This window comes from Xenia sp. Carnegie-2017, unplaced genomic scaffold, assembly GCF_021976095.1.
Source record: "Xenia sp. Carnegie-2017 unplaced genomic scaffold, XeniaSp_v1 HiC_scaffold_44, whole genome shotgun sequence".
Classification (NCBI taxonomy): domain Eukaryota; kingdom Metazoa; phylum Cnidaria; class Anthozoa; order Malacalcyonacea; family Xeniidae; genus Xenia; species Xenia sp. Carnegie-2017.
In genome coordinates this window covers 104327-131900 of record NW_025813509.1, presented here as the reverse complement: position 1 = coordinate 131900, position 27574 = coordinate 104327, and the positions used below count along the sequence as shown (strand labels likewise).

The window sequence follows — 27574 nt, the reverse complement described above, 5'->3', positions numbered from 1 at the left end:
ACATGTGAATTTTTAACATCATACAAAACCTATTTCAACGATTTTAAATTGTATTTACAGTTCTTGAAAGCATGTCAAAAGAAAGTCACTCTATAATTTCTTAAAAATAATCTTCATCTACAACAACACCATATTATCAAATGACTCAAAATGAATGAGTTGTTAACATTTATTCATTTCTGTGTAGTGAACGTCTTATTTATAATAATATATAACAACCGGAAGAATTTGAGCAATTTCATTTGTCTAGAGCTATGATCTGTAAGAGGACAGATACACAGAATTGAGGTCACAGAAAATTCCTTGTTTTTAAATGACAAACGAACGGATAATTTATTTGAATATTTACCTGAATATATCCTGAATGGGCAAATAAAGAAATTAAGAATGCCTAGTTGAAGCATTGGACGCATTTGAGCAAAAAGAAAAGAAAAAATTCGGTTTTCAAACATTGATTTGCCCGGCGGCTCGTGGCCACTCAGTTTTTATCACAATGACGTCATACCCGTGTATCTATAACTGTACAGACAACTGTTAAATGTTATCTATTTGTTAAATAAAAAAAAACAAATTATCTAACCATACATTTTTATTAAAAAGTAAATCATCAACATGAAATTTGTTCAGAGGTACAATACATATTAATAAGTTTGACAGAGCATCTTACAGTAGTAGTCATATCTAGAGGATGCCCTCTTTAAATGACAATTCATTTATGAAGATTACAAGTAGAATCTTAGAAATGAATAAACAAATATTCATGATCAATTAGTATAGAAGTGATCTTTTTAAATACAAGAAATTTGTGTTATAAAAAGCAATTATACATCGTTTCAGATTATTGCAAAACATAGATAATATTTTACATTCTTTAATAGCAGGAGGTAAGATATTCTAAGAAAAAGTACCGGTAAATTTAAAACATCTTCTGCAAAATTGTTCCAAATTTATTTTTGGTAAATATAGATAATTTCTTAAAGATTGCCTGGTAGGATAAGTATACTTCTTCTGTAGAAAACTATAGCAGGTGGAAACAAGCAATCATCCTAAGGACCATCAACGTCTTTGTGAAATTTTCTCAAAAGGGTTTTGAACTTACTATTAAAGTTTGAGTTGATGTATTTATTCAGGAACATTAAGTTTTAAAAATTGAATTCTGCACTTTATATTGTCAACCAAAGCTAAAGTTCCTGTATTGGAATGCATAATAATATGAGGCATTAAATAAAGTTCCTTAAATTGCACGCATACTTTACCACTCTTTAAATCTACAGCAAACAATGACCCAAAACACTCCCCAATGCAATAACATTTGCATACGATTAGGTTGGATCGCAAATAATATTCACTGACATCATGAAAAATCTCATTCACATCACCATTCTCATGAACATTAATTACATAAATGCCTTTACATCTGAAGCCATTGCAAAATGCTATGACTGCTTGTTTACTATCACTTATAAAGCAGTTGAACTTTAAATCATTTACAGTTACCTGTTGTGGAACAAATTTTTCAATGATAGCTGTTATGGGTATTTCTGCAGTATGCCAAGGTTCCAAGTAAAGTTCATTGATGTTATTTCCCCATTTCCATAATGTGTATTCTGTTTTGTTTACAGTTAAAATAACAGAATTATCAGGTGATACCGCCGCTTCTTTAAATTTTGAACTATCAACAGGAAGTCTTTTGTTGTATTGTATCTCACCCTTGGTAATTCTAACAACTTGAACAAACTTTTCTTTGTCAATACAAACTAAGACATCACCGAATGTTAAGATTTTCTTAGGTTTAAATCCAATGTTAACATACTTTGCTTGAGTAGAATCCACAAAATTTTCAGACGAAGTTGATATCTTCATAAGATGATCAGAACCATCCCATATCCACAGTAAACCATCTGACCACAAACATCCTAATGCATTCTTCAGTTGCATTGGTACAATTTGAATAATAGTGTAACGTTTAATGCTCCAAATATGAATGTTGACGTGGTCACCAACAGCGAAAGCAGCCAAAAAAGATCCATCCGGTGAAAAACAACAGCATTTAATTTCAAAATTCTCAAAGATAAATGAAGGTCTCCAAAGAATATCAGTTTTGAAAATTTTAAGCTTGGAAAAATACGGCACAACGCAAAACTGAGTGATTTCAGAAAGCTTTCCATTCTGGCTTGTATGATAAAAAATACAATCACGATAATGGTGTGTCATCATTAAATGTAAAGGTAGTGGATATTTCCTTTTTTTTGAAAAAATATCGATTGCCTTTGGGAATTGAAAAACATACGAACTCTCGACGAAATTTGCACCAAAGAACTCTGAATATTTATCGCTACATTGTAATTTTTGGTAATCAACAACGCAGCGTTGATCGATTCTTTGCAAAGTTAATGAATTCCATGCAGTGAACACATCTTTAGAATAAATTCCATCATATCTTGCTGTAATAAACAAACCAGAATCTGAGAAAGAGCAACGATTAACGACATCATCTGACTGTAAACATACTAACAAACGTCCATTGTTAACGTCCCACAACTTTACTTCAGTAGATCCATCACTAGTTACCAGTCTATATCCGGTAGGTGAAAAACAGCAGCAAGAGATGTTTCCACGTACAAAACCAATATTTATTGTGTTTTCAGCATCCCTCTTTTCCAACCTTAAATCATCAAGTGCAGTACCAAGAGTGCATCGTTGTTCAAATTCTGGAAGTTCAAAAATAGATATTTGACTATTTTCATATCCTACAGCAAGAAGTTCTTCATTGGACGACACACAAAGAAATGTAACGTTAGCACGCAAGGGGACAGTCAAATGATGACGGTTTGTTAAATATGTTGTGTCTAAATCCTCAAACCAAACAAGCTTTCCTTGTTTCAATAAATCCCTTGCCAATAATCTTTTTTCGTTACTGCCATAAATTCTGTTTGCAATACTCTCTAAATAAACTAAGCCATTATCATATATACGTAAATGCTCTCTCGCAATAAACAAATGAAATAGTAGTTCCTCAAGTACATCTTTTCTCAAGAAAGTTTGGAGTTCTTTAAGGATTTTAAACAATTCAGACCTAATGGTATAAAACATGTTAATGTCTTCCACAGCCATTAACCTCGCATAAACCACTTTGACATCTACTGCCCAGCTAAAGTCAACATTTTCGCCACATTTTGACATATGATAGATTCCATTCTTCAAAGCATATTTAATCATAGCAGTGTTCATCTGATCTTCAAAAATGTTCATCGACTTGATGTGTTCAAACACTTTTTCACAAGCATGCCATAAGAACTTATGACCATTTTTTGAATTAACTGTAAACTCATGCTGTTCGTAACCATCTGATTTCAACCAATCAATTAGAGATTTGTGATACACGGTTAAACAATCATCGTAAACTGGCAATATTTGAGATAAAAGTTCAATGATTTTACTGCGGACTTCAAACTTGATATCACCAGAAAAACCTAAATAGCCAAGCAATAAAGTTAATGGTAAAAACTCCCGACAGGCAGCCAACAATTCAAGAAATTGCATGAAAGTAGTTTCTGAGATAACAGAATATCTGGTACTTTTCTCCGTTAACATTTCTTTCACTCTTTTGAATTGCTTTGTGTAAATACCGCTTAACCCACTAGGGACCAATTGTTCAATATTCTCGTATGTAAGTTCAATTTTTTCTGTCTTTAAGCTCAGTTGTGCGTGGTGAGCGTAAAGAAACGATCCCTCACATTTTCTTGCTAATGACGATAGAACGTAGTGATCTTCCTGCACCCGATCATTCAACTGATCGTTCAACTCATGTTTCAAATACTTGTACAGGTCTTCTTCGTTGTTTTCATCACGAGGATGAGTTGTAATTTCCACAGGATTCATGTCTTTCAACACTTTTTGAACAGGAAGTTCTGGACGACTGGTGATGAAGATTTTAATCCATTTAGGCAGTCGGTCAAACTCTTCTGAAATCAATTCCAACAATTCACTTTTGCCATCGATTTGGCTTTCATCTAAGGCATCAATAACCAAAAGCGTTGGTTCATGATCTTGCAATGAATGCAATGGATTATTTAATAAAACAAGGAATTTATCGGTGATCGATTCTTTGGAATTATTTCTCTGCAATTCTTCATTCAGTTTACTTTTAAAATTTGATATTGTATCACACATGCTACTAGCCAATGATTCTATCAATTTTCGAGGATCTCTATAATCTGATCTATTATATCTGCAGAAATGATAAGCAGCAAGTTTCTTCTTTTCAGAATATCGTCGACACACCTCTGCAGCAAACACACTTTTACCAACTCCAGGACCGGCAATCAAAATCATGACATTAGAAGCATCTTCACTTCTATCGTTAAACCAAGTGTCAAGTTTTTCAAATAACCATTGTCTAGTGCCTTCAAGGTATTTCTTGTTAAGATCTTTTATAAGACCAGTAAAATTACACTTTCCAAGCTTCTGAAGATCTGAGCATATTTTGTACAGCATCATTTCTCTTACTCCAACAACATCAGCTTTTGTTGCCATCACTTGTGTAATTTCTACTACATCAATTTTTGTTGACATCACTTGTGTAATTTCAGCTACATCAGCTTTTGTTGCCATCTCTTGTTTAATTTCTACTACATCAGCTTTTGTTGCCATCTCTTGTGTAATTTCAGTAATATCAGCTTTTGTTGACATGCTTTCTTTAATTTTCTCCACGTCATTTTTTATACTTTCCACATCTTCTTTTGTTTTCTCAGCAACAGTACACCAGTTTTTTAATTTTTCAGTATAATTTGCCTCATTGGCAGTGAGTGGAGCATTCTTTAATTTATCTATTTCAGTTTGTTGAATATCCAGACCAACCAATGCTTTTGAAATTTCCTGCCACAAGTACTCAAACTCACTATCATTTACACTAGTTGTAGTTATGTGACCGTAAACTTTGTTTCGATAAAACTTTATTCTTGCAATATTTGCTGAGATTGAGGTATCTGAAGAGGAAGGAAGTTCATCCCATCCACCATGTGGCGTTGTTAGACCACATATGTTACGCAACAAGACAGTCAATAATGAAATATCAAATTTTTCAATGTCAGGTGAACCAGTTGACGGGTAAAGAAGGTCCCATTGCTCTTTGCTGATGACTTTGAATTTTAGTGATGTCAATTTACTCTTGGTAGAAGGATCATTAAGTTTATCTTTTAAGTTTGATGATTGAAGATTTATAATGAATTGCAATGTTTTTTTTAAGGCTTGTGTTCCTTTATTGATTAAAAGTTTACTCAAACGAGATCCATTTTCCTCAATCTTTAATTTTTTAGGTGGTGAAGCCATATTTCATTCTAGAAATGAGGAATTAGTTTGTGAAAAATGTTATAATTTAAAATGTACAAAATGTTCACAAAAGTTAAAGGATAAATTAAAAATAGTACAGCAAGTCAATTATAAAGACTTGTGTGCATCATTTCTTTCTCTTGATTAAAGTTGTGTTCACTGCCTAGTGACATGACCCAGTAATTGATCTTACATCAAGGCATTAAAATAGTAGATTTGATACAATAAAAAAAACACTTAAAATAATAAGATTTTCGCCTACTCGGCGCGAGAAGCAGCAACTACCTTACGATAATAACTCCTAGTTAATAAATAATTTATCATATTTGTCTAACAATCGTGTGGTGAAGAGATACGTCATTCTTTTAACAAGATATATCAAACTGGTTTGCTGTGTTGTATGAATATTTGCTTATTAACATTTTGATAGGACTATATTGCCGATGGTTCTGTTCCAATTTAAATTTTTGCTAGACTGCAGTTTAGTGGACACCCGAAGCGCTTGTGACTGCGGGCTCGTTTTTGCTTGGGATTATAGGGTAGGGTTTGGGTCAGCGTCAAAGGTGTCCGCTAAACTGCAGTAGTCCCTCATAGGATATATTTGACGTCTGTAATCACCAGTAAAGCGTATAAATGAATGAGATTTTCAGCTGCACGGCTTTGACTGTTGTCACTAAAACAAAGTGCAGATTGTACGCTCTAAAGCATAAGTAATTGAAGAACAACATAAGTATTGACATTACTTTAAAAAATTCTATTCGTGATCGTTCGCATATGCGACTATCACCGATAACACAGCCGAGGATATCACGACGAACAAACACTGCCTGCCTCACTGCCTCACACAGACACTTTTTCAGTATGGCATAATGGTTAGTCGCGCATGCACAGCGGCTACCCACAAAAACTAACTAGTGATAAATTACATTATTGTTATAATACAGTATAACTTGATGTCTACAACTGCTCCCCCTCCCCCCCAAAAATTGTTGTTGCTCCCCTAACTTTTACAACTTAGCCAAATGCCTGCTTATATTGATAAGACTTAAAGCGTGATTCCGTTTGAAGATGCTACGAGAATTTCTAAAAAGTTAGCAATTGATGAATGTCTTCTGCATGATGAGATAACGTAAGAAAAGTACAAATAATACACAAATCATTCATTACTTTTTCTATAAACTTCAAATTTGCAATTTTCATGTGTCTTAATGGGGGGGCGCAGGCCCATATTATATTACTGGCCCAAGGCGAAATGCCCCCTTGCCTATCACGTCACTGAGGGCCTGGCCTGACAGTCAGTGAAATTTCTCGACTTTGTGTTGTTACACGATTTAATTCAAGTAACTAAAACAGTTAGACACGTTGGAAAACAAAACAAATATCTTGATTTCAGTTTTTCAGTGTACATGCAAAATCAAAGTTCATCTAAGAATAAATTACGTGCAAAATGAATGATGATGAATTTTGTACGTTATTTGGCCACTTGAACCTAATCTTTACTTTACATTTATATATTGTATTGTTTAATAAAGTGTAATTTTATTGAAAAATAATGATTGATGATGAAATATATACGTTATCATGAGTTCATTTTGACCCCTGGAACCTAATCTTTACTTTACATTTGTACATTGTACTGTTTACTTAAGTTTAATTTTATTTAAAAAGAAATGTCACACTAATTAGTACAAAGACTTCAGGTTCTGGCGCACTCTACCCCCTGGTAGGCTGCATACATAAATCTGAGCGCCCCAGCCCTAGTTCGCGTACGTGGTTCACATACATAGTAAGCACACAGTAAGCTCATAGGTCGGCATAAAAATCACACAGGATAACGCAAAGACCAAACTCAGGAAGACGGCAGAAGCCAAAGACGGGCGGCCCACCCCCAGCGCCCGCGCACCCGGCCGTCGGGGGTCTATTTGATTGTTCTCGTCGAGAGGGCTCCTCGAGGACCCAGCCCAACATGCGGAGGTGGGTATCTACTCCCTCCCTCGAAAGCACAAATTGCCGTTGCAGTTCCTAGGGAGCAGACCGAAAGAAGCGGTGAGGCCACCCCCTAGATCTCATTAGCTCCTCAACTAGCTTTTCTCGGTGCCTGGGAAACTCGACATGCTCACATAGCCATTCCCCATCCCCGCCGCTGATAGCACCACTGTCGTCACACAGACAACCACGAGCGATTATGCCGCCGATCATTGAAATGCTCGGCTAGATTCATGACGCTCATAGCGCCAGTTTGACATGCCAAACACTCCACACCAGCGATGGCTATTTTATACACACAATTTTATTCAAATACTGGTTTTCCCAAAACGAGCTGGTACTCACTTTCGCTGCAGTTGCCATCTCGAAGCGCTCGGCTCGTGATCAGCCAAATTGTTCAGAGCACGGTCTCGGCGGACGTCCGAATGCGATTGTGTTTTTCAGCTTTCTTGTCCAATCTGCGGCTCACGACCCGACCAGCGAAAGTGGCCGTGCCGCAAACAGCTGCTAGGACTTCGAGCGCGAAGACGATGGTACTGAGTACGGCCACGCCGCTAACAGCGCTGCCCACAGTAATAGCAGACAGGGCTATGCCCGCACCGTCTAACCCGTTCACAGCTTTTTTGTACTTTTTGTAGAACGTTTGGCGGGCTTCCATTTCCGTGTGCAAGCGAGCTTTGACCTCTAAAATCTTCTAAAATCGGTACGTTATTCCAGCATCGCTCGCAGTAGGCAGCGTAGGATATAGAGGCACCGTCGACACCGGAGGCAAAGAAGGGGGCGCGGAGATCTCACACGAAGTCATACTGCTCCAATAGCTATGTCACTATCGAACCTACTGTAGAAGATGCTTAAGAAAACCAAATAACGTCCCCCGCGTCAATGTCTAATGCAGGGTTGAAAACTGTGAAGGCTGAAACCTGCCCACGTGCCTTGCGCACTTCGAAAGTTGTCTTCTCGACATCATTCACCTTCAGCCGGACTGTCGCAACATCGTTTACAGCAGCCGCGATCCCCATGCAAAGCACTCGACTCGAGCTGAGAACCGGGCCAAGTCTAGACCATCCGCCGACCCCCCTCTCTGCCTGCAGAGTAATACGCGTAGGAGGGCGTCCCACCCTCCTCGCAGCTCTATCGGAACGACGATACTCAAGTCGCTTGGTGGCCTGAGCTTAGGTGAGAACAGCCTCCAGCTGCGTACGGTTGGGGCTGTCAAAAGCGTTTTCTCATACAGGGATCGAGCGCAGTGGATTCTGCTTGGCACCGTATTGGCAGCTGAAGGGCATTAAATCCGTCACAACAGGAGTTTCCTTGCTTGGAGCAAAATCTCAACTGCTTGGGTCATACACAAATCTAACGCCATGCTGATATGTATCAGGGAAACTCAAGATAATACACCCTATAGGTACGTCTCCAATATTATCCATACGTGCCCCGGTGGTCCGAGGCTTCCCGCAGGACCGCAGCATAGCAAGTGAGAAGAAAAGTGCCATCACCAACCCAGAAGAGATGGAAGTTCCAGCCCAAGCCTCTTGCAGTTTACCGCTGCTCATATGATACCACTCGTTTTATACTTGCCCAATCCAGAGACCCTAAATCTCTATCTTTCCATTTTTCAGATTCGCACCCTCCCCAAACCGCGCCACTACAACGAGATCAGGCAGCGTTCCTGTAGCAGCTCTCAGTAAACCACCCAAACGGTCATCAACACCATGGAGGTCGATCTTATAAACTTTCAGCTGCGCGACAGTATGAGAGAAAGTGCCCTCGGTATCCTCATTCCCAATTTTTGTTTCGTTTCGCACCACAGCATCCTGCAAACAAGCAAGCTGCTCCTCCTGATGATTGATCACCGAAGCAGCCGCCGTCTTCTCCCAAGTGATCGTCCAAAATGCCATGTCCATGAAACATTCATTCAAGGCCTCAAGCGTTCAATATAGCAAGACACTTGCTAGTGATGGGGCTCCCGTTAATAAGGAGCGCATTAATAAAGGCAGCATCACTAGTCATCTTGCCTCTGACGCCTCCAGGCATAAAATGACGATCATAATTTTTAAGTTTGCTCTCGGGTGTTTTGGAGTAGGTCTCAAGCAAAGCCGCCGAATCACCGAACTTTTGCCCTGCCCCGGGACCGCAAGAGCATGCTGTCTGATCTCCTGCAACTTCCTCCTCGCCAGGCAAAACTGGGGATGGCTGAAGTCGACTACGGCGTTAGCGACCACCTCAAAAGAATAACTACCGAGAAACTGTTGGTTTATTTTATTCGCAAGCATGAGATAGTCAGCCACGATTGCAACACGTATATCCTGATCCGCATGAGGCTCCCTGAGATTTGCTTCAAACCCTTGAGAACTTTCTGTAAACAATTGTACCAGCTGCGCACGCGGAGTAAAATAGTTGCTTTTGAGAAAGGCCTCGGGAATCTTCTGGTCCGCCAGAGAGTGGCCAAAGACGAGCAGCAGCAAGCGATTCAACTCCCCCTCTTTCCGAGTCTGGAGAGAAGGCGCGGTTGTAGTGACCGCCGGGAGTCGGTTTTTTAAACGGACATCAGCGACGCTGTCGTCAAACTTGGCCTGTATCTTCAGAATAGTTAAGCAACCTGGATTTGACCGCGTTCAGGACTGACTCTTTATTAAGAAGCTTAGGGTGGCCCTCGAACAAGGCATAGAGCTCTTTTACGCTTGGGTGTCTTTTTAGCTACAGCAAGCTCGACTTAGCAAGGGGATTGGTTGGTATATACTGAATGCTTAACACAGGAAGGAGATGAAATCCCGGTGGCAATTTGGTGCTCCAGCCCCCTTTGCTAGGGCCCCATCGGGGAGATAACCCAAGACCTCTATAAAGGACTTAGCGCGTTTGATAATGAGCTCGGGTGGTTCTCGATAAACTGGAGGACCTCCAGCCGCCGCGCTTTTGGGAGGAGGAAGGCCGATCGATAACCATCCGCCACCCGCTCAAGCCGCTGTGGGAGACAATCCGGCTCGAATATGTTCCATTTTCTTCAAACATACGAAAAAATCTGGTGATATCCCTTCTGAACTTCTTCCTCTAATTCTTGGTCAGATTTTTTCTCAATTAAAAAAGCCGGAAAGCTGCTAGCAAGCTTAAAAAACTTTCTGGTAATGACGGAGAAAGCAAAGCTTTTACTGAAAGTCCACCGCAGTAGATTTTTCGTCGCAATAATAGGCGAATCGCTGATTGGTGCAGTCAATAGCGAGGATCGGGCGCTCGCAGAGGGTCACGAGTTTCTCGTACAGTTTGAAGATGAGAGCCGGTTTATTGCCCGTGCCACCGAAGAGCGTATTAAGAAACCGCTTCACATTCGAATTATCCGTGAATCGGAAGAGATAGAAAAAGTTTGTGTAAAGCTTCATGTCCTTTATGTTGTCGAAGCTCTGGGAGAGGAAGAAAACGTTCAATTTCAGATGATGGCTATACATCGTAAAGAACTTATAGAGTCAATCCCTCTGCGTTCCGCATTTGAGATTCGTGACGCGGATGTTGTCGATGATGACGTAGGACTCCGGTTCTATACTCGTACCCTCGATCGATTCAGGCATGACGGAATAATGCTTCAAGACCGTGTTAAATTGGATATATTGATCAGCGGAGGTGTTCGAAATGACGTACAGCCTTTTCGGACAAACATTCTGCCCCCATTTTTTGAGTGAAGGCAGAAGATCGTCAAACCATGGTTTTTTGTGAAATTCAAGCCCGGGGATAGCGGGGTATTTGCCGCCACCAGTGCTAGTATCGCGCGCGATAACACTTGGAAGAACATGAAGCGCGGGCGCCTGTGATGGTGTCGGGACGACTGATCCGAGGGCGGGGAATAACAGCCGAAAATCCATTTCGGATAGATATGCACCACCTTAAATGTTTAACGAGTGGCCAATGTGGGTGCTCGTCGGGGTCAAGGACGCTGCCCGCAAGGCCTTGGAGATGCTGTTGCTGATGGGCTGATGGAAACATGAAGCTGCCGCGGGCGCCAAAGCAAGGACATTGGGTGCTAAACTTGTGGCTGACGATTTCAACATGAAAAAGGCCCTCGATTTTGCGCGATTCGCTGCTCTCTTGCCCGTGTTCTTTGCAGCATCCAGGAGCATACTCTTGAATTCATCCAAACCACTATTCTTCGCTCGCCCCGTGGTCTTCCGTCATGTCCCTGCTGTTCTTCTAGGCGCTGCGCACTTCGACGCCCCCGTCTTCCGTCTTGTTGTCGACCTTGGCGCTGCGTGTGTTCTTCGAACTGTTTCCCGTCGTCTAGCGAGTCTTTCCAGCCTCAATCTTTTTGCACCGCCCGTCGTCTGCTCGCGGGATGGCACATATTCCACGTGGTAGTCGTCGGAGGGGTGAGACATGTTGCCGTTAAGAATACCCGCGCCGAAAATACTGTCAACGACGTTGTCCCACAGCGAGCTGAATGCACCGAGGGTGAAAGGGATAGCGGCATTCTTTGCGTAAGGGGCCATCCTGGTGGCGGCTACCAACAGCCTCCCCCTGTGCTCAGTATAAGGAATGGATTACCCGCTCTCTAGCGTTGACATCGAACGTCTCCTGAAGGCCGAGCGAGCCCGAGGACGGTTCGTGTTGGGGTCTGTAGCTACGACAGCCTACCACATCTCCACGATGGGCGGTTTTGCATCAGCAACACGGACAACATCTACCCTCTCCATAATCCGGTCGAAGAGGGGCATCACTGCCTAACTGTTTGTTGTACTGGAACACATGTGCTTGTCTTCGATAGCTTTGGACGTGCGCTCGCTAAATTAGAGGAAGCATATACAGAGCCCGAGCTGCGCAAATATTTTCTGGAGGCCTTTCCCGAGCGGGTCATGGTTACGAATACGCTTGCAGTGCAGAGTCGAGCAACGGCTGTTTGCTTGCGCCATGCTTTTCTGGCGGGGCGGCTGTTTATAGAAGAGGGTTTTGGAGAGGGGCTTTTAAAAAGATTAAGGGGAATGTTCGGCGAAGACACTCTAGCTAATGATCAGAAGGTGCTCGATTTTGTGCCTCTGACAACTGGCGGTGGTTTTGATGATTTCGAAGCTGAAGAGAAGCCGCCTAAGACACGTAGTGTCAAAGCCGTCGTCCCGACAAAGCATGGTCGCGTTTCTACCAAATGGACGGACGAAGTGTTGAGGAACGTCACGCAGAGGCGTACTACAGTCCTGCGGGGTACTGGCGCGGCCGTGCTGCTATCCCGAAGCTGGCTAAAGAGGCTGTTTTCGGAGAGGATGTGGCTCATGAATGGCTAACAAAACAGGCCATCTGGCAGATCTAATTGCCAGCACCCGCGCGAAGTGCTATCCCCCGACCTATGTTTGACATCAGCACCCTGAATGATTTCCACCAGACCGATATCTTGTATCTGTCTAACGATTTAGTCGGAAGACGCACATTCAAATACGCATTGACGATGGTCGACATAGCAAGTCGGTATAAGGAGGCTCAGGCAATCACAGACAAGACAGCGACCCAGGTTGGGAAGGCGTTAGAGTCTTTTTATGCCCGTGGGCCTCTTCGATGGCCTAAAGTTTTACAAGTCAACCATGGCTCGGAGTTCCGCGGGGTTGTGCAAAAAGCGTGTGATAAAAATGGTGTCACGATTCGACGTGGTAAGGTCGAGGCTCATAGAGATCAGGGGATCGTAGAAAGATTTAATCTAACTTTAGCGGAGCGATTGTTCGGTTACCAGTATCATCGCAAGCGGGCTGAGCTCGAAACTTGGAACAAAGAATGGGTATCAAGATTACCTGTGGTGGTTAAAGCGCTCAATAATGAAACTTGTCGTTTGACGGGCGAAAAGCCCTACCTTGCGATTCGGAAGAATAGTTGCTTTCAAAGAGCGACGCTTGCCATCAGATGTTATTGTGCGGTATTTTTATGCGCCTGGCGACCTCGAGTGTGGCGAACGGCTTAGGGCGACCGATCCTATCTGGAGTGTGACCTCCCACGAGGTCGAGCGGGCTGTAGTTGAGGGCGGGAAGCCCATGTTGTATTATTTGAGCAATTGGCCCAAGCGCACGTTTGTGCGCGAGGAGCTCCAAGTGGTGGTCCTTGGTAACGAAACACCGCCAGCTTAGTCGATGGGGTCTAGTCACGCTTTTTAACACCTTTGGCCTTTTTAACACCTTCTGCTTTCAGGATAGAGTACATCTTGGGCCTGAGTCCCACAAACTCAGCGAAAGGCGCCCCGGCGCACTTGTCTTTCACTTTCCCCAACACCTTCTTGATGGCTGTGCTGATCAGGGGATGGTCTTTGGGATAGTTGCTGGTGTCGTATTGACCGGCGTTGCGTCTCATGTCAGCGCACACATCCTCACTTTGGATCTCCAGCACAAGGCTGTCGGTGTCGGTGTAGAGGAGCTCTGCTGACGACCCATACTGCACTTTGAGATGGTTGTAGTACTAGTCGTACATCAGATGCTTCGAGAGTTCGAGAATGCTCATGCCCACGAAGACAGGCCGTTTGAGCAGCAGACTGCTTTTATTCGTGTGAACGTCTGCGAGGTCTACCGCATCGCCAAAGATGAGATGCCGATTGAATGTCGGCTTGGCAATAAGTTTGGGGAGTCTCTCGGTCTCGTGTTGTCGACCTTCAAGCGTTCTGGCGCCAACGGATATGCATTGTGCTCGTCATGCAGCTCTTCTGGGTACTCCAGATCGACTTCAAGAATGTAGCCCTTCTCTACATCATCTTGGTCGACCCACTCAAACGCGCTTGTCGGTAGTGACTGCGACATTGCCCAGCCGTACAGGTTGATGGTGTTGTAGTACTGGATCCTTCTTTTTGGCTTCCGTGGATCGTAGTCTGGCACCTTAGGGTTGTTGGCTTTGGTAAAGCGACTGCTGGCCATGCTGATGCCGCCGCGCAGGCCCTTCTTAATGAGGAGATGCATATCTACGTCAGTGAGCAGCTCGAGCTCCCCCCCCCCGTGTGCTTAAGGAGAGCGTCCCAGCTCAGACCCGGGCTCGTAAAATAAGGGGCCGGGTCTAGCTTGTATTGCTCGAGGCACAGTTTTCGGAAGTTCTCGAAGACGTCGGTGAGGAGGAGAACATCAGTCCGAAGGTAGAGGTCATGGTAGTCGCCAAGGGTTGTGCAGCCGATGGCGTCGTAGACGTTTTTTCCGTGGGCATAGTCGTCATCGGTAATGCCTTTAACGGACAGTTTGCTGTAAAAAGCCTCCTTCGGCGGGAGGGAACCCTCGTCGAAGCTGGACCAGCCGTCCATATAATCATAGGGGTAGATCATGAGCATAGGCTATGGGTTAGCCAACACCGTATTAATCTTACGCTCTTCTTCTTGGAGCGCATGCAGGAAATGCTTGGCCGCGTCAGGCCGTCGGTAGAGCAGCGGCGGCTGTGTTTCCCCGTCGGAACGGACGACTTTGTACGAGTAGCCGCATGCCTCGTGCCTGGAGGTTTGCTGGGTTTGCCTCGCTTTTGCAGACCAGACTCTCGAAGTCGTCGTAGATTATTAAGTGTGCTTTGTGCTTCTTGTGGTAGTTCTCAAAGGTGATTTTGTCATTTTTTCCGGGGGTTGGGATTCTGATGGCAACCGCGGCCTGGTTGATGCCTCGACATTCAGGCTTATGCTCTTCCAGCAAATCCTGTCTGGTGAAGCCGTGAAGGCAACCCTCACAGAAGTGCAGCCAGTGGGTATCCTTCGATTACCGGTTGAGAAGGCGGTTGAAGTCCTTGATCCAAGTGTAGTGGTGTTTCTCGGGGTTTTTCGAATCCGAGACGAGGAAGAGATTCACGGTCTTGCGAGCTCTCGGACGGCTAGGAACGACGCCGCTGAGCATATGCTGGCACCCTTATCTCACCGCAGGTATGAAATCCTCAGTATTCACCCATGCAGCTAAGTCTACGACGTTGTCCCCCAGTGGGTGTTAAAGCAGCGGGCGCTTGAAGAGCCTTAAGAGAGGTGTTCAGCGCGTGTCCACTGATTACACCTTGGTCATATAGTTTCAGAAGTTTATTAACAGTATCCATCTCGAGTGTCGCAAATCTCGTTGTTATGCATTAGGGGAGATATTTTTCTATATCAAAATTAATTCTAAAAGTCGAAATCAATTCTAAATGCCGAAATTAATTTGGCGAGTACGCTAGCAAACCTTTTTGTTGCTTGTTTCTGTTTAAAAACAAGCATGAGCTGCACCCTATTCGCACTGCAGGCTTTACAAAGGATACTTTCTGCTTGTGTTATGACCTCGCACTTACGACATGGTTGTGGAAGTCGCTTGCCTTCCCTTAGCCACCTCATATAAAATCCGCCGTATCCACCCATGAAGCTTCGTCCACATGTGGTGAGCTTTCCAGATAATAACCACGCACACTTGCTCTTGCTCTGCCTTATGGCTTTCGAATGTTTGGATATACAATATGTGAGAATTTATGTCTAAATAAATAATAGACCCACGACGGCCGCCTGCGCGGGCACTGGGGGTCAGCGCCCGTCTTTGGCTCCTGCCGTTGTCCTGAATTTGGTCATTGCGTTATCCATTGCGATTTTTGTGCCGACCTATGTGCTTACTGTGTACTTACTATGTATGTGAACCACGTATGCGAACTAGGGCTGGGGCGCTTAGATTTGTGTATGCAGCTTGCCAGAAAATGAAGTGCGCCAGAACCGGTAGTCTCTATAATACTTAATGTGACATGGCATCTGTGAATGTCAAGCGCATCACTGACTCAGAATTATTTATTATCAAAACTTTTCTTCGTGAAAGAGCCGCAATTTTTGTAGTGGATAATTTGAAACAAAAAATGAAGCCTACTTTCCAGTCGTGGTATTAAATATAGCTTCAAAAGTCACTTATAGAATCATTCAAACGATTTTCATTTGAAATGGAAATAAACATTGATTTGTTTATAGTACATACTTCATACTACGCAATGCTTCGGTATCAAATTTGTTAAGTTAGAAATGTAAATACAAAATCTCGGTTAACTTACGTAAAATTACCTTTGTTTTAGAAATACGACGATTGTGTGGACAAAATTATGCTTGCTTTAGTTCTTTACATGTTACGTACCTAACAAAAGATGAGAAATTTAATATAAAAAACGCGAGCACATACATATCAGTTAAAAAATGGTGATAATAATTCATACATTAATGAAAAATCAACTTTTTATCCATATAAGTTTTGTTACATAAACACATTTAAATAACGAAAGAAGATGAAAAGTGAGTCAGGATCTCCTTTAACAAACCGTATTATAAACCATTAATGACATCTATGTAGAACATTCTAGTTATAAATAACTAAGTATACATCACTGACTAAAAACAATTGTTATAAAATAAAAGTACATAAAAAAGAATATCATGAAGAGAACATATTTAACATTGAGATTATTCAAATTCGAAATGAGTACTGTTAAACGTTATAAAGTTTCACAAGTTTTAACTCAGGAATAGAGAATAAACTATCTAAGACAGGATTTGAATGCCAATGATTAAGAAACGATTTTCGAAACTCTGAATGGATTTTCCCCCCCTTCATTAATCAAAAATTCCAAACATGTATATTCTGGCATAAGTCAGTTCTTATTATAAAAAACCTTTGATATTAAATAAACCATTGCAAATTATAAATACATGACAAACATCAACTGCACGCAAATATAATTACTGACCAATAAAGACACTGTAGATACAGCAGTAAAGGTTGAAAAGAAAGTAAACCTTAAAACTGTTAAGCAAACATGTGACATTTCACAAAAATAGATTCGGTTGCGTCTTTCTCAATGTAAATACATTTTTCCTGTGTTCAACATTTGCTTATTTTACAAATCTTCTTACTTTTAAAATGAATGGTTTGCTCAATACATTTAACAACATTTTGTTAGACACACAGAGATTACTAAAATGTGGCGCCGGTAAAAAAAGGAAGGTGATGCATGATTGGACATGCTATCCTTTCTACATAAATTTTCACAGATTCCCATTTTTTTCTGTAGAAAAGTATGTTATTTCACCTCTCCCATGCCTTTGAAAGTGTTTTGCTTTCCTTTACCATGCAGCTTATTGTCAATAGTTAGGAAGTTGGTATATCAATTTAGATATGATTTCTCATGCATGCTTATTCATACTTTATCGAGATGCTGCTTTAGCTAACTTGTTATGTCGGTAATGTAGTTCTAAAATTTTGCTTAATTTTACTAAAATTACTTCCGTTTTAGAAGTAAGACGATTGTGTGAAAAAAATTATGCTTGCTTTAGTTCTTTACATGTCACATACTCAACAAACGGATTAGAGATTTAATATAAACAACGCGACCACATACATATCAGTTGAAAATGGTGATCGTAATTCATACCTTATTGTAACATCAATCTTTTATCCATGTAAGTTTTGTTACATAAACACATTTAAATAACGAAAGAAGATAAAGAGTGAGTCAGGATCTCTTTTGACAACAGTATTATAAAACATTAATGACATCTATGTCGAACATTCTAGTTATATAACTAAGTATACATCACTGACTAAAACAATTGTTATAGAAATAAAAATACATAAATAAGAACCTCATGCTGAGTACATAATAACATTGAGATTAGTCAAATTCCAAAGGACTACTGCAATATCTTATAAAGTTTCACAAGTTTTAACTTAGGAATAGATGATCACTGATCTAAGGCAAGATTTAAATGTTAATGTAATGACACGATTTTGGAAGCTGTAAACGGATTTTTTTACTGTTTTAATCAAAATCCCATACATGTATATTATTGCACAAGTCACTTCATATTATAAAGAAACTTTGTTATTTAATAAACCAATTTAACTAACGAATACATTTCAAACATCAACTGCACGCATTATAATTACTTAGCTATGAGAAAGAACACTGTCGATACAACAGTAAAGGATGCAATGAAAATAGTCATTAAGATAATGCTAGTCTCAGATGTACAGTGACGTTGAGAAGAACATTGTTGTTTAAAAATCTCAATCTCAAACAATCTACTATCAAGATTAATCTCTGTGTATTTGGTGTTATCATTTCTCTCTATATCATTGGGAATGTATTTTGTACAGGCATAAAACATCTCACTTCATGGTAGAGGAGAAAATTGTCGAATGGTGTGTGCTAATATTATTGTGCTAAGCGTATTACCGTGAGTAATGTAAAAATTCGTCACATTGCTCATGTTTAAAGCAATATTTTAAGTAAAAAGGACTCCTTAGTGAAATGAAAGAATCATGGAATTTTCATTATGTACGCAAATCACACTTCCATACTGTATAAAATCATTTTTATTTTCTCGCTGAGTCGGTTGATGCCGAAGATTAAAAAAATTTGTCTTAGAAGATCTGACTGAGCACAAAACTTGTGTACATATTTTTTTCAAAATGTATGCCATTATATTTATTAGACGCAGTGTTTTGGGAAATATACCCAAAGGCCGAGAAATAAAAAATAAACGTGAATATTAATGATAGCTACAATAAATAATGTTATGACAAATAACTTCGCTTGGCCCCAAATGTGGACACTGTTTTTTTTTAAAACAAAACGAAATATGAGGGAAAACCGGTGGATCCGGTAAAAAAACCCTCCAATCAATAAAAAGATCAAAATTTAGAAAAATTTCTTTAAATTTTTGTTGTTTTCAATGATCCCGATGATCTACTTTAACATGCAGCGTAGTCAGATCGTAGCTTCGTCGTTCGTATATTAAATTTGCGAAAAAAAAGCGTCGACAAAAAAAGTGGGATGACTACCCTATTTATTGACACCGCAAATATTTTGTGTTTGAACAAAAGAAACGAAAACTTTAGTAGAGAACAAAAAATGAAAGAGTGCAGAGTGTTAACAAAAATTTTAATGATTAGACAAAAAATAAAAACTAATAGCAGCTCATACAAAAACCATATGAAAAATTCATTCAGTACGTTCGACCTGATCATTCACCGACCAACAAAAAATGAAAAATGAAATGACCGAAGTGACGTTGTGACTTGCATACAAATTATATTTGATGTCTACTAGATTTCATTCGATCAAAACTTCTATGTTGCTTTATTAAGACCTTCATTAATAGCTGGCTTTCACTCGTGTGTTTTGTCCGAAAATTTGACAATTGTGAAAATTTAGTTTTACGGAAATTTTTAACGGTTTAATTTAAAAATGCGTTATACTGATTAATAGTATGCATAACGAAAGTCGCAAGTGGGAATCTTTCAATAAGGACGCTTGTTTCTTCGTGCTTCTGTCCAACTAGATCGTTCATTCAATGTCTAGTTATTACGTCTACAGACATAGCTACTCTATAAAAAAACACATTATAAATGTCAGCATAATGAATGAATAAAATCAGAAATTATATATTTTGCAAACAAAAAAACTTTAATGCCTGATTTTCAAGCATTTTCCTGGTCCGCCTGATGCAGGCGTCTTAGTAGGTCTCTTCCACTTTTGTCACAGCGCAGTTTTTACGTGTATATCGTAACGTGTATGTCGTAACATTTTTATCTTAAAAATTCAATGAACCCTACTTGCAGCATTGCAATTTTGTTTATAAACGTTTAATAAAATTAGTAAAAAGTAACGAGTGAAAGCCAGCTATTTTCTCACAGCAGTTGATATCTTTTATTCACATTATTTTAGCTAATATGGGTGTTTTTCATGATTATAGTTCAAATTATAAAAATAGACAATCGGGATCCTTTTTGAATATCTCATGCAGTTACTCATAGCTATAAGTTAATTTTAAAGCTAATCTACTCAACTTACAAGCCACAAGACATGGATCATGTTTTTCCACTCGCTTGTTTTCCATCTTCGTAGATTATGGTCCAATCATTTCAACGTTAATGTTCACACGTACAAATGCCGTTATGCAATGTCCATTCAATACGTTTATACCATTCCAGACACAAAGTAATCGACGTAACCAATAAAGGGGCTACTGGTATTATGAATCACCAATTCGATAGATTACTGTTTACGATGCACTTTTATGGTAACTTCAAGTGAAAGTAAAGGGATCACTTCAATACCCCAGTTATATCATCACTCAAAGAATGCTTAGTGCAGATTTGATCTCCTATGAATGTCAGCTGACCACCTTTAGGTGGGCTCATATAACAATGGGGCCCATCATCATTATATGAACAAACAACTGACATCCACAAAAAATCCAAACTACAAATGAACATTCTTGGCCATGAATCACCATGACACATGAGTACTGACAAACTACTAAGAGTAATTGAATTGAATGACACAGGTGGTAAAGGGACTTTCACAACTCCATCCATGTGGGATCTACAATATAAGAAAATATGAAACACATGTACGACATTTCGTGATGAAGAACTCGTCATATGACGTTACTTTCCGTTTTTAAATTCTTAATCAGATATATTGAGAATGAGCAAACTGTTATATGTTTTCTGTTTGACTATCCAAATGGTAGAACATTCACCATCATTGCACAAATAGCTTTAGTTGGTTAAGTTTGAAAGATTTAACAAGTTTCAAACGATCAAAGGCTTTACATCGTTATCAAAGCATTTTACACTGAAAGCTTTCATATTACGAGTCCTACACTTAAGACTAGTTGATTATTCCATGCAAAAATTCACCTTTCTTTCTACAACGTTTAAGTGACTAAGTTTCCGTTGTTAACATTTGTTTAATTTACGTCATGACTAAAATTTTTTTTTGTGATTGGCTCCTTAGGAGCTTTTCACTTTTCAGTAAGACAATAAGTAATCCTTCTACGTATTTGAACAAAAAATTCATTAGAATCTACAATTTTTTTGGCGTTTTATTGTCGTTATACAAAGCAAAGATGCAATATGTTGTAGGTTAAGATTCATGAGACGATAATGAATTTATAAACTAGACTTTAATCTTGTCCAAATATTCATTGAATCTTCAATCATATGTTGCTAAGTTAAGTTTAGGAGAGAATTTAAGGGCGTTCTGTTTTCCCCGAGGTTCTACTACTAAAAATATAGTAGAGAGTCGTAGAAAATTGAGCAAAAAACAATTACGGCTCTCGTTCATTGCAAGTCTACACCTTAATCTATGAAAACTGCACTTCTATGCATTGAGAGTTTCACAAGAGCAATAGAGATAAATGCAAATACAAAATATCATTTATCGTCAGTTTAGTCACTTACATTTGTAGTTTCCAGCCGTAGGATCTATTTTCATACATGATATCGAAACAAGTAACTTCGTGTGTATCATATGTCATAACGGTTTTCCTCTTTCAAATTTCTTTTTGCTGCTGCTATCAACACTTAGGATGTGATACTGATAGTCTATATCTGTACATCGTGGCTTTCAAATGTTTAAATATGTGTGGTATTTCCTTGTTCAGTAGCATTCAGATATTGGTGGTCTTGATTTTTTATCAACACGTTTAAGTACATCTGTAATCAATTGAGACGTGTTTCGGTAACTAGTCTTCGAGGAAAGTTGAAGGCAACAACTTTATTTTGCTTGGCATAATCACAAATCTTTATACTTGTCATCTATTTGTAAAGTCTTGTTCCACCTCATATGAACAACATTTACTTTCCATAACGCCTCGTGGCTTATATGTGGCTTGAAGTGGATGATGTCTTTATGAATAGTGTTAAGCATCTCATTATATGTATTTGTTCCACATGATTGTTTAACCCTCTGGGAGCCGTGCCTTTTCAAAAGTTCTTACACATCCCGTTTGGTGATTGTTGCCTGTGAGCAACAACGGTCTCTATAGGGTTAGAATTCATTGTTTGTACTTGAACAAATTAACGGATATCTATAAAATCTAATTTTTAAAACAAAACGTATGGTTGGCAAACAAAAGAACTATGCTCCTCTACGATAATATACGTGAATGCTGGTAACAATTGACCATTTTTCAGCGACATTGCGTCAATTGTTTAATAATTAAATTATTCCGCACATTAAATAACGCTAATATTATAATTTTGGGCTAGAAGATATTGGTGACATCAATCAGAACGCCTTTAAACCAGTCTCACAACCTTAACTTATTAAGATATGACTGCAAGATTTAATGAAGATTTCCTCAAAATTAAAGTCTAGTTTTTAAATTCATTAAGGTCTAATGAATCCTAACCTACCCTACAACATCATGCATCGTTACTTTGCATAACGACATAAAAACGCAAAAGCAATCGTAAGATTCTAACGATTTTTTATTTAAACGCATTGAACGTGGTCAAGACGTGGTCGCGTTATATTGACAACTACAGATTGAAAGATTTGGTTACAAAATCCTAGTTTAAAGATGATTTCTTTTGTTTTTATTAAAATTGTAAAAATAGACCACCGTGATCCTTCATGATAACCTCATATTAATGCAAATAAAATTTAACACTTATGAACTCATTTAAGTTCTATAAAACCTCAACCTGGATCATGTTTTTTCATTCTCTTTTGCATTTGCCTGTTTTCATCTTCATAGAAGAAAGTCATTATAGAAGGTAGTCAGTTTTCATAGTCCAATGTAAATGTTCATACATATGTATGACGTTGTACGTGTTCTTTTAATAACTTTATATCATTCCTTTATGGTGTAACCTCCATATTTAACCAATTCAGTACAGATATCAGGGACCATCCTTTCTGAACAAATTTGCCACTATAGGTTAAACCTTTTAGTGGCGAATAGTAAAACCATTCACATTACAAAGGTTATAACCAAACCTTTTGATTTCTGCCATAAATTTCTTACTTCGCCAGTAAATACACAGTACTTACATTTTATTTCTACAAAATTAAACGGACCTGACTTATGTTAAAGCTCAGAATAGGAAATGAACAGATGGGCAAATCAGGGTGCGATGTGTCCCAGAATTTTTATGTCCTTACGTCAGATCCGCCATTTACGCTTTTTACATGTTGTAAGGAATTTTAAGCTCAATTTAGCTTTTGATACTTTCTGAATTCTTTACGCGTTTTATTGTCATATCGATTTATCAATATTGTTGCCAATGAAAAGCCAGGCGGGAAGCGGATTCTAATTATAAATATTAGAGCTCAACAAATAATTTTAAACATAGTCATAAACAATACCACGTTCAACAATACCACGTTTCTTGTGGTTCAAGGTTGCAAATCGCCGTCTGCGTAGTTCTAGCGCTTATCGTCAATGTCAAAGCAAACTGCTTCTCGAAGAAATAAACGACAAACACTCTAGTATACGCGTGCTATCTGCACAAGTGACAACGACCCATTCTCATCTGGCTTCATCCGTATCTACGCTGTACTTAATACATTTCAAGAATGTTTCAGATCGTGAGAAATCGAAGAAATTAAACCAACACCAACACATACAAGATCGAAAGCTTTTTCACCTTTGCGCTAAGAACGACAAAAACATTCAAATCAACCCCGACAAAGTGGTGTTCAATTGTCGAACAGGTTTATCACCAACAAAGAAAAAGAAATCCTTTCTAATTGTTTAAATTTTGCCATTCCACCTACTAAGTTAAACCACGGTAATTGTCTTGCCCCCTTCGAAAAATTCTTCGCCGCAACTCATAATGAAAGCATCTATGAACACTCTGGTTTTCACTATAAATCCGTAAAAACTCAAATGAAAGACATCGCACTATCTGGTCTTTGCAGCTACAGCCGTCCTAGTTTTTTATTTTCAAAAGACGAAATCAACGTTCTAAATGACCTGACGAATGACAATAGCATTGTTGTCATGAAACCTGATATAGTACAGCTGTTAATGACAAAATTCTTCACTTGAATGATACAAGGGAAAAACTTTGTTATAGTCTTACCATGCCTCAAATGACAAAAGTTTGATATAGGGCCAGCCCATATTTTACATTTACAACGCGTTCAGCGCATGTCGTGTTTGATGACGTTTTCAGTAGTAAAAAAAAAACAAAAGTACGGAGTCATAGCAATTTCCCTGTATATTCTTATACAACAGCTAAAGACGATAAAAAAAACTATATTACAACTTTTGCTTTTGAGAAATAAATTCTGAAATATTCTACATTAAAAGTGTTTTAAAAGTGCTGACTCGGCACTTTTGTTTAGTGTTGTTGCTCTTTCTTAAATACATTGGAAGAGCGCCTAACCACGAACAATAATATTAAAATGATTTTAATGCCATCATGTTATTGACAATCACCCCCACAATTACACAAACGAGTACAAATTAAGTGTGCTTTGACGCATTTACAACGAATCAAATAAATCTACTTCTCTACTTTCACCATTTTCATGAACTGTTAGATGCTGCAAATTTGCTGTACCGTGGAAAGAGTCTTGTGCACTTGTGGAGATGGGATTATGATCTATGTTGTCAACTGCTGCAGTTGTAAACAATCCTTTCCGTAACTTCAAAGGACAAACAACGTCATCACTCTCGTACCTTGCTATTACTTTATTAGCAATGTCGGAAGAAACAGATAAAAGCCGATCGTACGAGATGCACAATCTCAACTTGAAAAAAGCGTCGATAAGTGATTTATCTCTCGTAGCTCCATGAATTTTGAGGGACGTGTATATTGGTACCGGACATTCCTTTTCTCTAGTGTGATTGATGAGGTCTTGACGCTTCACGCTCGCGTGATGTGCAATTGAAGACAATATGTTAAGAGATGGTTAAGCAAGTTTGATTTGGATCCCTTTCTGCCGGTTGTTTGTTTACAATGGCCCCTTTAAGTATCATATCTATAACAACTTTTAATGATGCTGGAACAGAATCCTTTTGACAATCCTGTAGAATTTTCCGTTGAATGAGTTCTTTGTTTGGAATATATCTCTTCTTATAACCTTAGCCGCTCTTGCTAAATGCCATGCTTCCAAATCTTCTTCCTTTGCCCTTTTAAGAGCGTTTCCAATTTCATGTTTCAATACAAAAATAGTGTCTCCTCCTTGACTTTGGTCAGTAAGATTGGGAAAAACACTTCATCAAGCAGAGAGCGAGGTAACTGAATGTTACACTGTTTATGTACGCAGCTGTTGAGCGCATGCTCACAAACTTGAGAATGAACCTGACGAAATAAAACTTTAATTAGTAAGTAGTAAAGAGATGTATAGACTAGTTTCTTTCGTAATAAATGAAAGGCAAGTGAATTTTCGTTTAGAACCGTCCGAAGCAAAAATTGATACAGCTTTATGAAAATTTCCCGCGTCATAAATATAGAATATTTTCACCTACAATATTTTTTCTTAATTTTTCTTGATCTTCGGGACATTTTGGATCAGGACCTTTGCAGATTGAGCAAATATGAAAGCATTTATCAAATGAAAGAATAAAAAAATGATGGTAGGTGAAGAGACCTCAAAGGATGATTTTGGGTTAGCTGCTGAACTTAGCCACCCTCTTGTTTGTAAGAGTTGCAAACAACTTTTCATACAAATTAGAATCTGTCGGAAATAATTAAATAGCTATTACCTTAAGAAAAATAAAGGTGCACTCAATGCAATTCTGTGTTGACAATAGGAACAACTTTGAAACTATAGAGAGCAAGTATACCTTTCTTCAACCATTCTCTCGGTTCAATGTCACCGTAAGCAAACTTGATGAAAAGTGGTTCATCCAGTTCATCATGTTTGTTTATAACATGGCTCAGGAAAGACACAAATTTTGCCCAAATTAATGTAACCTCCCCTGAGAAAATTGATGTTGCACTCCATACAAAGTTATTCTCAAAAGGACGAATCCACTGTGAAAGGGCTTCACTTCCTTTTTCCTTGCTCAGCTTTGTCAATAGTTTTTCAATTTCTACAATGAAGTAACAAATTAAATTTTACACTTTCAAAACAGAGCAGAACCTACATCTTTTATACAACAACTGTACTAACTTTTCTTAATGTGCCATAGGTCAAAATAACGTGTTATTTGATTCAGATTATCACGCATGTACTTCTGTAGGTTTTAAGGCAGTCTGTCACCATGGTAGAAATATCGAGTCTACAGTTGAGCATGTAATCCATACATCTTTGAAAACCAATGTATTTCATGGCTGGAATACTTCCTGCCTCGTTTCTCTAAAATAATAATTGTGATTTAAACAGAAAAATATTTACATGTGTCCTAAGTTAGAGTTAACAAAGTGGTATCCCTGCCTTCCTGAGCAAGCTTTAAACTGCATCAAAAAATATAGCAGAGACTATTGCCTCTAGACAATTTGTGTCTAAAAACAAAGGTTGAAAATATGAGAAGGCATATTTCCCATTACAAAAACATCTCAAACAAAATGGTGAGGTAAATATAGCCAACCTCAAAGTGTCATAAAAAGTAGGGGGTGGGTAAATATAGCCACCCTCAATGTGTCATACAAAATAGGGGGGTGGAGTAAATATAGCCACCCTCAATGCGTCATACAAAGTAGGGGGTGAAGTAACTATAGCCACCCTCAATGTGTCATACAAAGTAGGGGTGAGGTAAATATAGCCACCCTCAATGTGTCATACATAGTAGGGGTGGAGTAAATATAGCCACCCTCAATGTGTCATACAAAGTAGGGGATTGTGTAAATATAGCCACCCTCAATATGTCATACAAAGTAGGGGATGGTGTGAATATAGCTACCCTCAATGTGCCATAGAAAGTAGGGGATGGTGTAAATATAGCCACCCTCAATGTGTCATACAAAGTAGGGGATTGTGTAAATATAGCCACCCTCAATGTGTCATACAAAGTAGGGGATTGTGTAAATATAGCCAAAGTGAATGTGTCATACAAAGTAGGGGATTGTGTAAATATAGCCACCCTCAATGTGTCATACATAGTAGGGGGTGGGGTAACTATAGCCACCCTCAATGTGTCATAAAAAGTAGGGGGTGAGGTAACTATAGCCACCCTCAATGTGTCATACAAAGTAGGGGTGGGGTAAATATAGCCACCCTCAATGTGTCATACAAAGTAGGGGATTGTGTAAATATAGCCACCCTCAATGTGTCATAGAAAGTAGGGGATGGTGTAAATATAGCTACCCTCAATGTGTTATAGAAAGTAGGGGATGGTGTAAATATAGCCACCCTCAATGTGTCATACAAAGTAGGGGATTGTGTAAATATACCCACCTTCAATGTGCCATACAAAGTAGGGGATTGTGTAAATATAGCCACCCTCAATGTGTCATACAAAGTAGGGGATTGTGTAAATTATCGCCACCCTCAATGTGTCATAAAAAGTAGGGAGTGAGGTAAATATAGCCACCCTTAATGTGTCATACAAAGTAGGGGGTGAGGTAACTATAGCCACCTTCAATGTGTCATACAAAGTAGGGGG

The 27574-nt window shown here is 39.3% G+C and overlaps 1 protein-coding gene across 1 annotated transcript; it reads right to left on the bottom strand.

Moving 5' to 3' along the window:
• Positions 1-571: 571 nt before the first annotated feature.
• Positions 572-16308, bottom strand: LOC124456232. The gene is made up of 2 exons (XM_047006716.1): positions 16279-16308; positions 572-5339 (listed from the first exon to the last, which is right to left on the bottom strand). Exon 2 carries the CDS (start codon positions 5329-5331, stop codon positions 1123-1125), a length of 4209 nt encoding a protein of 1402 aa, XP_046862672.1. The 5' UTR covers positions 5332-5339; positions 16279-16308; the 3' UTR covers positions 572-1122.
• Positions 16309-27574: the final 11266 nt, after the last annotated feature.

What these genes read in the sequence shown, in the direction of transcription:
- LOC124456232 (XM_047006716.1), bottom strand. Translation starts at nt 5,331, where the DNA reads ATGGCTTCACCACCTAAAAAATTAAAGATTGAGGAAAATGGATCTCGT.